Source organism: Castor canadensis, chromosome 15 (assembly GCF_047511655.1).
Source record: "Castor canadensis chromosome 15, mCasCan1.hap1v2, whole genome shotgun sequence".
Classification (NCBI taxonomy): Eukaryota; Metazoa; Chordata; class Mammalia; order Rodentia; family Castoridae; genus Castor; species Castor canadensis.
This window is the reverse complement of record NC_133400.1, coordinates 37,022,473-37,034,827: the sequence shown is the minus strand read 5'-3', so window position 1 is coordinate 37,034,827 and position 12,355 is coordinate 37,022,473. Positions and strand designations below refer to the sequence as shown.

The 12,355-nt window shown below is 34.6% G+C and overlaps 1 protein-coding gene across 6 annotated transcripts in view; it reads left to right on the top strand.

Annotated features, from left to right (window-relative positions):
• Positions 1–12,355, top strand: part of Phkb (phosphorylase kinase regulatory subunit beta) — a 205,941-nt gene that overhangs the window by 107,984 nt on the left and 85,602 nt on the right. For all 6 annotated transcript variants that reach the window (XM_074056045.1, XM_074056046.1, XM_074056044.1 and 3 more), the window contains one exon: positions 2,244–2,402. In XM_074056045.1, coding sequence (XP_073912146.1) covers positions 2,244–2,402 — 159 coding nt within the window. The remainder of the gene's footprint in view (positions 1–2,243; positions 2,403–12,355) is intronic.

Below are 12,355 nucleotides of genomic sequence, written 5' to 3'. Positions count from 1 at the left end.
ATCCTTTATAAAACATAATAATTTATATTAAACTGAAAAAATTAGTGACACCACATCTGAAATTGAAAGAATAATCATATTTTATTTTAATAAAATATAATTTAACAAAAGGAGCTCATTAGATAAGACAAGGATAGAAATGAATTTTGGTGATCGTGGCTATAGTTATGCTAAGGTAGTTTGCATGTGGGCAGTTTTTCACCTGTTGCTTATTATATAACTCCTTCACTCTGTATAGCATTATAATAATATAAAGTGACTGGATTTTATCCAGGTCATCAAAAGGTCTGTGGTGAGGCAAGTGCTGCGCTACTCCCCCAGAAGGTAGCCTACAGAAGTAGACTCTACTGTCATCTAAAGGCACTAGCATTGCCAAGAAAATTGTAGCCTCCTCTTTGGAGTTGCTTCTAGGGCCTTGAGAATTGTATTTTGAATGTCTGCCATTCTTTGAGGATGAATTTAATATTTTAAAATCAGTCAAAACTGCCAGTCTAAGGTTGCAGTCAAACTCCAGCAGAGACCATAAAAGAACATAATTGACTTTTCTGTATAACTCCAAAATTAATTCTCAAAGAAATTCCAAAAGCAGTGTTCTAGATATCTTTGGGGTAAGGCAGTAGAATAGGAATATATCCTCATGAGAGAATAGCTTTGAAAACATATTTATATGAAAGTTAAAAATTAAGATGGGTGCCATGGCTTCTACCTTCAATCTTAGCTACTTAAGAAGCTGAAATTGGGAGAATTGTGGTTCAAGGCCAGCCTGGGCAAATAGTTCACAAAATCCCATCTTCAAACTAGCCAGAGCAAAATGGCTGAAGGCGTGGCCCAAGTGGTAGAGCACCCATTTTGTGATCTTGAAGCCCTAAGTTCAAAACCCAGTCCTAAACCCCCCCCAAAAAAATAAGTAGCGCCAATATAAAAAAATGAATGATCTATGGACATCATGCATAAAGTATCATTCACAGCACTGGGCCTCATTCCTATCTCGTGAAGTTTATGATATTCTTTGGGGTTTCCACAAATATCTCTGGATAAATACTTCATATTTGGTGTTCATCCTTGAAAAAACTTGTAATGTTAAAAGTTGTAAAATATTTATGGCTGATCATTTCGTATTGAGTAATAGACAAAAATAGATCATTTGATGCATGGAGATTCAACTCTATGTTAGGGTTCATTCTCTAGATATCACAGACCTTTTCATTGGTTATTTTTTTAACTTTTATTTTTTTATTATTCATATGTGCATACAATGCTTGGGTCATTTCATCAGTGGTGGGGCATCTTGGCTGTTTCCATAACTTGGCTATTGTGAATAGTGCTGCAATAAACATGGGTGTGCAGGTGCCTCTGGAGTAACCTGTGTCACAGTCTTTTGGATATATCCCCAAGAGTGGCATTGCTGGATCAAACGGTGGATCAATGTTTAGCTTTTTAAGTAGCCTCCAAATTTTTTTCCAGAGTGGTTGTACTAGTTTACATTCCCACCAACAATGTAAAAGGGTTCCTTTTTCCCCGCATCCTCGCCAACACCTGTTGTTGGTGGATTTTAGATACACTTATCACTATTGGTTGATGGATGAAGAAGGAAGCAATAGGGAAACTGCACAATTTTATTAGGAAGATTAAGTTTATTGTGGGTTGGCTTTACAAAACATCTTCTCTAGCCCTCTACAAAAATTCTGTTCTTTATATAAATAATATTTTTCTTTTCCAAAGGAATATTTTTAAATGGGTTGGTCACAGGAAAAGGTGGACTTTTTTCCCTTCAATGATATCAAATGGCAGATATATTTAATTAGGGATTTCTTTTCTCTAAGCAATGGCTTCAGGTTATAAGTCTTCATTTAAGATTACACAATATCTAATTTGTGAAGCTTTCACAAACTATCTTATTAAAAATAGCTTCTTATATGCCTCTAAATGTTTGCATACTGTATATTATTTCATTCATTTAAAGGTGTTGAAATTAACTGTTAAAGGAGATTTGCACACATTTTTGGCTAAAGCAGTGTGCTGTTGAGTTAGTTTTAAAATCAAGATGCTTTTCTCCATGTTTTCCACTGGCAGTCTCTCAAAGGAACCAGAATGTCCCATTCTATTATAGCTTATCAAATCTATTATCTCCTGTACCACCTTTCTCTCTCTTTGCTGTCTAGTCATTGCAGGTTCTTAAAGGGAAATTTGCGAAGGACATTGACTTGTTGTATTTTAAATATATTTATTTTTAAACTCTGTAGGATATCCTGTCATACCAAAGTACTATTATGTGCCAGCTGACTTTGTAGAATATGAGAAAAGAAATCCTGGTAGTCAAAAGCGGTTTCCTAGCAACTGTGGTCGTGATGGAAAACTGTTTCTTTGGGGACAAGCCCTTTATATCATCGCAAAACTCTTGGGTAAGTGGAGAAGATTGAGAACTTTTCCTCACCCTTACTATCAAGTTGTTAGAAATAGAATGTGATAGTTTTTCCTGAATTTGAGTAGTATTTCATGCTGTTAAGAGTTCTTTGGGGAGGTTCTTAACTATGAATAGGTATATTAGCATATCTATTTTACTGAATGATGATGGGTGGTTTCTGGGAAGTCAAATAGGTATGGTACCATCTGGATCATTTAGGAAACTGCATTCAGCTTAGTAGAACAGTTTCTAGCAGAAAACTGTGAGAACTTAGAGTTACTTTTATGTAATATAAGAAAATTTCTGATTTGCTATAACAGCTTTAGTAACTACTTGCCATAAAGAATTGGTTGTCTTTGAAACTTCTCTTTTCCAGTAAGTATTATTAGCAATATTCTTAGTTAGCTGGAGTTAATGGTACTGTTTATTCTTAGTTCTCTGAAGAATTATTTTTTTAGTTCTACAACTTTAGCTGAATCGGTATTCTTGGGCACCTTGAAACAAAGGGCAATTTGACAAACAAAAAATAATTACGCATCTTCCTGCCCCATTCCTTGATAAAATTCCAAATATTAGTAGCATTTCCATCAAAAGGATTATTATTCTAAAATCACAATCCTTTATGATAAACAGATTACGAAATAACCTAAAAGTAAATACTGTACCTACCTGCAGTTTAAAAAAAACTCTCCTTACTATATGAAATACTATTATTGTCTTTGCTGTTTTAGCATTTTTATAAAAATGGCAAAGTAGTTTGTGCTGGTTTTTGGTTTGTGTTTTTTTGTTTGTTTTTTTAATTTTCCATCATTTAAAATTTTTCAAAGGCCAGATTTCCAGTTCAATCTTTACAAAAAAGTTATGTAAAAGCAGACAAACTAAACAAAGAAAATAAAATGAAGACAGTGCTGTTTTAAATTTCCTCCTTCCTTAACTTATTTTCTAAGTCTGTATATATACTTAATGGTAATTTAAGGACATATAGAAAATATTTCTTTCTTCAAAGTTACAGCTTTTTGACAGAGAATTGATATTATTTTACAGCTTTGCTTTTATATTTTCCAAATGAAGGACAAATACATATGAAGTAGTTTTCTTAGAATCAAACCAAGTTAGAAAGATTTTCTCTTATAAAAATGTTATATCCATTTTATTAGCATAAATATAAAGGAGATTTTTTTGGTACAGCTAAATAAAACCTATTTTAGTGGAAAAGTAGTTAACCTGGGTAAGTACAAGAATTTTAACATTAGAATCACAAATTTCAGTATACTTGGAAATTATACATGAACATGGTAAAAATTTTCTGTGATTCTCAGACTGAACACTGATACCTAGAACCTGGCATTTGAAGTCAAAACCTCATACTTCCTGCCTTGTGGTAATTATCTAGCCCTGGGGTTGGAATGATTAAGAAGAGCGCTGATTGGACAAAGCTTCTGGATACAACTGACAAAGCTAATGAATTAGGAATACAAAATTGAATACACTCTCCATTGGCAAACTGAGCTTTAGAAAAGAAGATTGAGAAAAGTGTCAGTCAGTAAAAATGTATTGTACCTTCTGTACTCCAAAATAAATGTGTTAAATGTGGACAGGTCTTCAATGTAAGCAGCATTTTCTCATGATTAAACCAAAGTGAACATAAACAGTACAGATCATGCTTCCATTTCTGTTTCATGACCAAAACGAACCAGAAATACTATAGTGCTGCCTTAAAAGAATCAATTTCTCTTTTCCCTGCTGAATTTTTGAAAAGATAGTAAAGAACATGCAGAAGCTATGTTGCATAGTATGAAACCAAGTACTGATTTGCTACTGGGATAAAGAAATGTTGTGTATTCATTAGAACTCTGGCCTAGCCCTGTCTGGTTAATAACTCACTGGTTAATATGAATAAGACCTCAGAAGATTGAGTCTTGTAGCTGTTCCTTACCTATTGTGTACTTCCCCAAACAGCCATCAAGCTTGTGTGGGATTTCATTAAGATTCTGGGTACCACATTTACTAACAAAGTCTTATTTATTCATTAACAGAATCTCAGTCTTCTTAACAACATTTTGTAGGCAGGTAATGGGAGTAATTATTTTTACATGAAAATAATAAAGTAATGAATCTTTTTAAAATATTCTAGAACATCTGACTTTCACTAATTCAATCCAATTTGTATCCTACTGAAATCTAATAAGAATACTTTACTCTATGTATGCCTGAGTGAAAATAATACAACCCAACTATGTAACTTCTTTTCTATTGTTCAAGCAAAAAGATATAACATTTTATTTTCTGAACCAAGGCCTAAATATCCACTGTGGTTTTAGAAAATGGTTAATTTTTTTTTACAGTATTTCCATTGAAAACTGATTCTTAGAAAATCAATGTTTGCTATATAATAGGTAAGTAAATTATAAACATGTATATTTTAAACCACATGTCATATTTGATTTGTCTTAAGATGATCATTAGTTATACTTTCAACTGGTATTTAAGATTTAAAGTTTAAAAATGAAACATGTAAGATCAGTCTACAGAAAACAGTACTTTTTTGAGTGCTTTCTAAAACTGTTTATCACATTAAAAATTCACTTGAAAAATCATCTTTGGGTGAAATATTTTTTGTCGTTGAGGAAAATAATGACATGTAACAAAGTTAATGATATTTTACTCTAAAACTTCTCCAAAGCCATTATTTAACTTTATGCTTTTATGCTACATACATACCAGTTATTTATCTTTAAGAAATCTCACTTCTAGATTTCAGCTTGTCTTTTCAATATGTATACAACTAATTTTTCTTACCTTGTGCATCAGATGTTTATAGAAATGACCTTCATTCAAATACTTCAAAGATTTGGGGTCTTCTAACCCCAAATCTTTAACAATTAGATAGTTAGAGCTTTGCCTACTGCATAATTTATGGAAGATGAAGAAAATAATTTTTTAGAGTGGATATTTTGAAAACATTAATGTACATCAAAGGTTAAAATAAGGCATGTTCTTTAAACTTGAATTATTGAGCAATCTTACTTAACTATAGCTTTATCTCCAAAGCACACAAGCTACCAAAATATTCAGGTGAAGAAAAACGTTCTTGAATTTCATGAAAGATCTTTTCCTTTGGGGGATGGTTATTATTTAATTTCCTTAGGGCACTAATAAGAAACTTTTAAAGTGATTAAATATAGAATTACTTTAAAATATCCAAATGTTATGTACATATAAGTTTCCCAACTTGATTTCTTGAGTTCCTAAAAAACCTTTTGGTATCATTATTTGTAATCCAATTTATTTTCCTGTGGATTTTTTTTTTTTTTCAGTATTGGGGTTTGAATTCAATTCCTTGAACTTGCTAGGCAGGCACTTTACCACTTGAGCCATGCCCCCTACCCCCTTTTGCTTTTGTTATTTTTGGAATAAGTTCTTGTGTTTACACCCAGGCCATCCTTGATTGTGCTCTTCCAATTTATACCTCCTGAACAGCTGTGGTGATAGGTATGCACTACTTTGTCCAGCTTTTTATTGAGATGGGGTCTCACTAACTTTTTCCCTTAGATGGCTCAAACTACAGTCCTCCCAATATCTGCCTCCTGAGTAGCTAGGACTGCAGGTGTGAACCACACACCTGGCCTATTTTTCTATTGATATTTTAAATAATTATTCATACTAAGTAAACTTGTACCATGTTTATTATTTACTTTTCTCCTCATTGGGTCAAAATAGTGAACATAAGCAACTAAAAGGAGGAAAGATTTATTTCAACTCATTCTTTCAGAGGGTTTAGCCCATACACTTAGGCAGAACATCATGGCAGTAGGAAAATACAGTAGAGAACTGTTCTCCCCATGGCAAACAGAAGGCAGAGAGAGAAGGGACCCTGGGACCCAGTATAACCTTCAAAGGCATGTTCTCGGTGACCTACTTCCTCTAGTTAGGCCCACCTCCTAAAGTTCCCAGAACCTTCCAAAATGATGCTACCTAATGAGAACCAGCCCCCCCCCCCACGCCAATACATGTGCCTTTGGAAGACATTTCATATCCAAAACATAACAACCTCTCCATTGCCCCCAAGGACTTTGAGCCATCTCATAAGGCAAAATGCATTCAGTCCATATCCATGAGTCCCATATTAACACTTCCAAAATTGTTCAGAAGCCCAAGTTCAAAGTCTCCAAGACTCAAGAGAACTCTTAATTGCGAACCTCTATAAAAATCAAGTTACTTATTTCCAAAATACAGTGGTATGCTGTAAACATACCCATTTCAAAAGGGAGCAACATGAGAACAGCAAGGAAAAATTATATCAAAGACCAAGACCCAATTGGGTGAAAATAAATCCTGCAGCTCTGTTTCCATCATCCGGGGCATGTGGTATGATGGGAGCTCCCATGGGCATGGGAAGACTCTCCCTTGTGGCTTTGCTATTTGCAAATGGAGTCGGCTGACTCCATTTGCTGTCTGTGGCTTTCCTTAGCACATGTTCCACATTCCTGAGATCTCCAATTTCAGTTTCACCCCCACAGCTTCATGCATTCCCCTCTCAGGTTGTCTGCAGTGATTCTGATCCTTTCACACATTGTTGACTGTTAGGAAAAACGCCGCTCTCAAAGAAAACTCAAAAGAAAAGTCTCACGTCCATAGAGCAGAGTTTAATGGTAGGTCCAAACTGCCAGGCTGGCCAGGGAAAAGATGGCGCAACCCCGTGTCTAGGCGAGCAGTGGCTTTTATAGAAGGGGGAGGGTAAGGAAGTTAGTACATGCGCAGTAGTCTCTGGTAGGGGTGGGGCTGTCTTAGAGCACGGGAATTTGTTTAAGGGCAGGGCTGCCATTTTGGCTGATTCACAAAATGGCCACATTATTGTTCTATCATTGACCTCCTGAGCCTTCCTTTGAAATCTGACTAGAAGCCTCCACAATATTATAACTTTTACATTTTGAATGCCTACAAAACCAACATCACATGAACACTGCTATGGTCTGCTGCCAACTCGAGCAGTAGCATAGCTTCCTTGAACCACAGCTGCAGTGGCTTCTTAGTGCCTGGGCAGCTGATAGAGTAAAGCAAATCCTCGGGAAACAGATTCCTAGGAAAGACTTCATGTCCAAACTATAACTCCATATGTTATAGATTATTTCTCTAACATTGTTTTTCTTCCACTTCTCACCTAGTTTCTCTTCCTTTTTTCTTCTTTGTTTTCCCCCCATACTGTAATGAAGAAGTCAGTGATTTATGGATCAGCATTTAAATATGAGTTCTACCACCTACAAGCTATGTGACTTGAAGAAGCTTTCTTAATTTCCATAAAGATCACTTTCCTTATATTATAAGAATTAGTTGATGAGGAAAATATACATGAAGCATTCACTTTAGGACAAACGCAGATACATGGTTCTTCTATTTTCTGTCCTTCTCTCCTCCTTCCTCCTCTTAGTTACAGTTTGAGAAATAGTATATGTGACTATATTCTGTATAGCTTTTTCAGGCAAACAACTGAGGATGCTCATGAACCCTCCTTGCAGACACCCCCATAACTAGAAAACTCATTACAGTACAAAAATGTTTCTCTGTTCACTGCTTAACCATTCTTCTATTCACCAATTCTATTTCTCTTTATAGAAGCATCCTCTTTGGATAGTCACTGTGATATCCACTAGCTCTATAGCAAGAACTGTCAGACAAATTTCTCTTTCTCACTTAGGACAGCCTAATTATTCTGATACACTACCTCCTAATTCCAGTGTTTATAACAGAGATATAAGTCCATTTGATTTGATTTCATGATGTTTCTTGCTGAGTTAACCTCAAGCATTGGTGTCCCCTTTAAAGCTTGGAAATGCTCTAATGAATGGAGGTCTTGATTTTCATTGATCTTTTGACTTCAAATACCATTGAATCTTTATTCAGTATAGTACATGGTTTTGTTGCTGAGCAGCTAAAGATAAAATGAATAGATAAGATTGTAAAGTTATATTTCTACATTGTCATTGCTAAGAGATTTCCCAGCTGTTATGCTTAGGAAACTTCAAGCAGAAGTACGTTGATTTCTGAGCACTTTCATTATCTTTTTCATGGTATCCATGTTATGACCTAAAGTGTACAGCAGGTATTATAAAATCTTGAGAACACATGTAGTATGACTTTAAAAACTTCATCTAGGAAGAAATTCTTTCTTTAGCTTATCATACAAATAACTTGTCTTTCTTCAAACTAAAACATTTTAGGTGAATGTCTGATAGGGCTAGAAATTTGCATAAAAAATAATGGCCTCACCATCACATACATTACTAAATTTGAATGTGAAAGCAGCAATTCCTAGAGTCTGAATAGATGTTTCATATATATTGCCACACTGTGTTCCAGAAATGTTAATAATGATACCGACCTTAAAATTTGTCAGTTTCTGCCTGTGCTCTGCTTTTTTACAAATATTATCACAAGTAATCCTCCTAACTTCTTTATGAAGTACTATGTGACACAGATAACTGAAGCCCAGAAGAATTTAGTAGTTTACCCACGATCACACTGTTCATGACTGACAATCATGATTTTTTCATAAGAATAAACAGTTTCAAGATAAAGTACAACCTCCAAGGCATTAAATATTCTTATTTAAAATTTTTGTTAACCTACTAAGATATTAAATTGCATCCTTGTTTCATTTACATGCTGACTATTTAAAGTACCTTTCTGAATCACTTTCTTCTGTGAATTGTCTAGTAATTTGCTTTGCTCATTTAACCCTGGTTTTATGTTTTTTTCTCAACAGTCTGCATGAATGTTATATGTTAAAGTATATTTTCCTAGTTTGTTTGCTTCCAAATTTTGCTTATGCTGTTTTTTGATGAATGAAATTAAAAATCTTTTTATACTGAGATTTGTCAGTATTTTCTGCAGTGATTTTTGTCATGGAATTTAACTTTCAATCTTAGAAAGTCCATCAAACCAACTCAACTCTTAATCAAGTTAAAAATGTATAAAAATTTGGAATTCTTTGAGAATCTGCATTTTTCTCCATATGGCTCATTTCATAATCTGCATTACTTAGATGAGTCAGTGTAGCCAAGAATCAGTTAGGCTTTGAAGTATATAATTGTATTCTGTGAATTATTTCATGATCCTATTTGAGTGTGGCCTGTGTAATTTTGATACCAGGATTGGAAAAAAAAAAAAAAAAACTTTCTTTGGTAAATGTTCCTTAGGTTGTCATTTTACTAAAGAAGCAAAAATTCTTAATTTTTTAAAAAATATTTTTAAATGGACATAAAGATTGTACAATTTATGGGGGCCACTGTGCTGTTTTGATACATGTATATATTATATATTATTCAATTTAATATTTTCTTTTGATCCTCAACATTAGTTGAGGTAAACCCAGGGTCTGTTTTGTAAACCTCTCTGTGCTTACGAAATACATAGAAAATTAATCCCTGTTTTAGACATACTTAATTATCTTTGAGGTCTGGTCCTGTAAATATAGAAAACCATTGCTCCTTTATCCTTGTTCTTTTGTTCTCATTTTAAATATTCTGTAGTTGGTTGGGTATAATTTCTTTGAGTCTTGTCACTCTTCATCAAAAAAATCATTATTGAATTGGCACAATGAAGAACTATTTTGGCCTCCTGAATGATAAAAATCAACACTGTGGGAAAAGATATATCTATGAACTTGACCTTTTAAGGGTTTTTGTCACTTTTGCCATTATGGAAATGAATGATTGTGTCTATTAGTGCTTCCATATTTATTAACCCACCTGCTTATTCTTTTCTTTAGTAAGTCTGGTGAGATTCACTGTGTGCCAAATGACGTGCTAGGTACTGGGCTATAACCAAGAATAAACAGTATGCACCCTATGCGGTGGTAGATGATGATATAGGTATGCAGTGAAATATCTAACTGGATAGAGAAAAATACAAAGGAAATGCAAAGAAATAAGCTTTCATGAGACTTGGTTAAACATTTGATTCATTATCAATATTAATAGATTAGCATTTATACTTTCTAAGGATATATAAAGCTTCTTAATTTATCTGCCATCACTTATAAATAACAAAATACAGACTTTTGTTTCTGTATAATAATACTGAAATGTTAATTATGTAACATGCTTGTTGGCTATGGAAATTTTTTCGTATCTCAGTGATAATACAAACGAGCTAGGGAAATAATTTTCTGCTTACTTAGAATATCAATGTACTCATCAACCTTGCATCAAGAGCTAAACTGAAACTAATAAATCAAAGTTACATGTCATTATCAGCGGCAATTAAGCCTGTATTGGTATGGTTCAAATTTTGCAAAAGTATTTTTTTCAGAGAAAAGAACATGTGCCATATACTAGCCATAATGCACTCTGTGCCTCAGTTTTATAGTCTGTAGAATGATCTGATTGTTGTCAGAATTAATGTACATGAAATGCTTAAATGATATCAAGAACTTAGAAAGCACATGCTGCTACACCCTTTTTTCTCTTTTTCTTTGGTACTCTACTGTTAATATTACTTGAAATCCTCCCTCCAAGAGTTACTAAAGCACACTTAGGTGGTTTTGTTTGTTGTAGCATTACAGATATGCCTGGAAGGTACCCCAGAACATAAATGCCCCATAGAAATGTTCCCAAAGCTGCAAAGAAATTTTCAATCATTGACTCCCTGGTCTGCTATTCAGAATTATTTACTGCCTGAAAGCAGTACCTGAAAACATGTGGCAAATGACCTGTAATTGTTTCATGAAAATTATACACAGATACATTTATACCAAATTCAGCATAGTATTACTTCTACATGATCAGTATAGAACTGAAGATCAAGAATGAAATGAACATGCAGGAAAAATGCAGGTGTGTGCCAGTTCATTTTAGTAGAATTTGATTTCATTTTTCACAGTTATTTTTCCATTAATTTGAACATGTGTGAACATAACTAAATTTATAGGTATGGAATTGCTAGATTGGAGAATATGCTCACTAGATATTTGCATGGATACTGCCCACTTGATACACTATAAGGAGGTTGTGCAGAATTATATTTCAGAGGGCCTTTCGTATCATCACCTCTCCCCAGCTTACTCACCTCCAGGTCCTTGCAGAAACCCAGCTGCAGAGAGCCTCAAGTCTGATGAGTATCATTCAGGTGTGTGGAGAAGACAGCAGGAAACACTGACAGGCCTTCTTCACCCTGCCCCTCCTTACCCCCAACTCTCGCATCTAAGTTATCACTTGCTGTATCCCTGGATTTTTATCAGAAGTTGCCACAAAGAGCTACCGCAGGAAAAGGCCTTCTGCATTTACAATATGACAGCAATAGATGACATTGTTCTCATCCCAGTCAGTGTCCCGTGAAAAATGCCCATCTCTGAATCCTTTTACAATGTAGTGTTAGGATAATAAACTAGTTTACTTCCTTGGCATTATTAAGCATAGTTTTAAAATGGTTTTATTGACCTGTAATTCACATCTAATTCATTTCAATTTTAAAGTTTATAATTCAACAATTTTTAGTATATTCACAGAGAACTGTGCAACCATCGTTATATTCAACTTCAAAACATTGTCATTAGTCTTTAAAAGGACTTTCTACCATAGCAGGTCATGGTGGTGTACACCTGTAATCCCAGCACTTGGGAGGCTAAGACAGGAGTATTGTAAGTTTGTGCCAGCCTGGGCTACACAGTGAGATACAATGTTTAAAAAAAAAAAATCCTAGCAGTCATTCCCCATTTCTTTCTAATCACTAGTTTAGAGCCACCACCCCCACCACACACCCAGCACTGGGCAGTCACTAATCTTTCTCTTGCTAATTCTCAGCATTTTATATACTCCAAATCATACAGTGTATGGCCTTTTGTGTCTGACATTTCTCACCTAACAATGTTTTCAGGGTTCCTCCAGTATCAGCACTCCTGTTTTTTGGGGCTGTTGGGGGTTGGCTAAACTCAGGGCCTACTTGCAAGTAGGT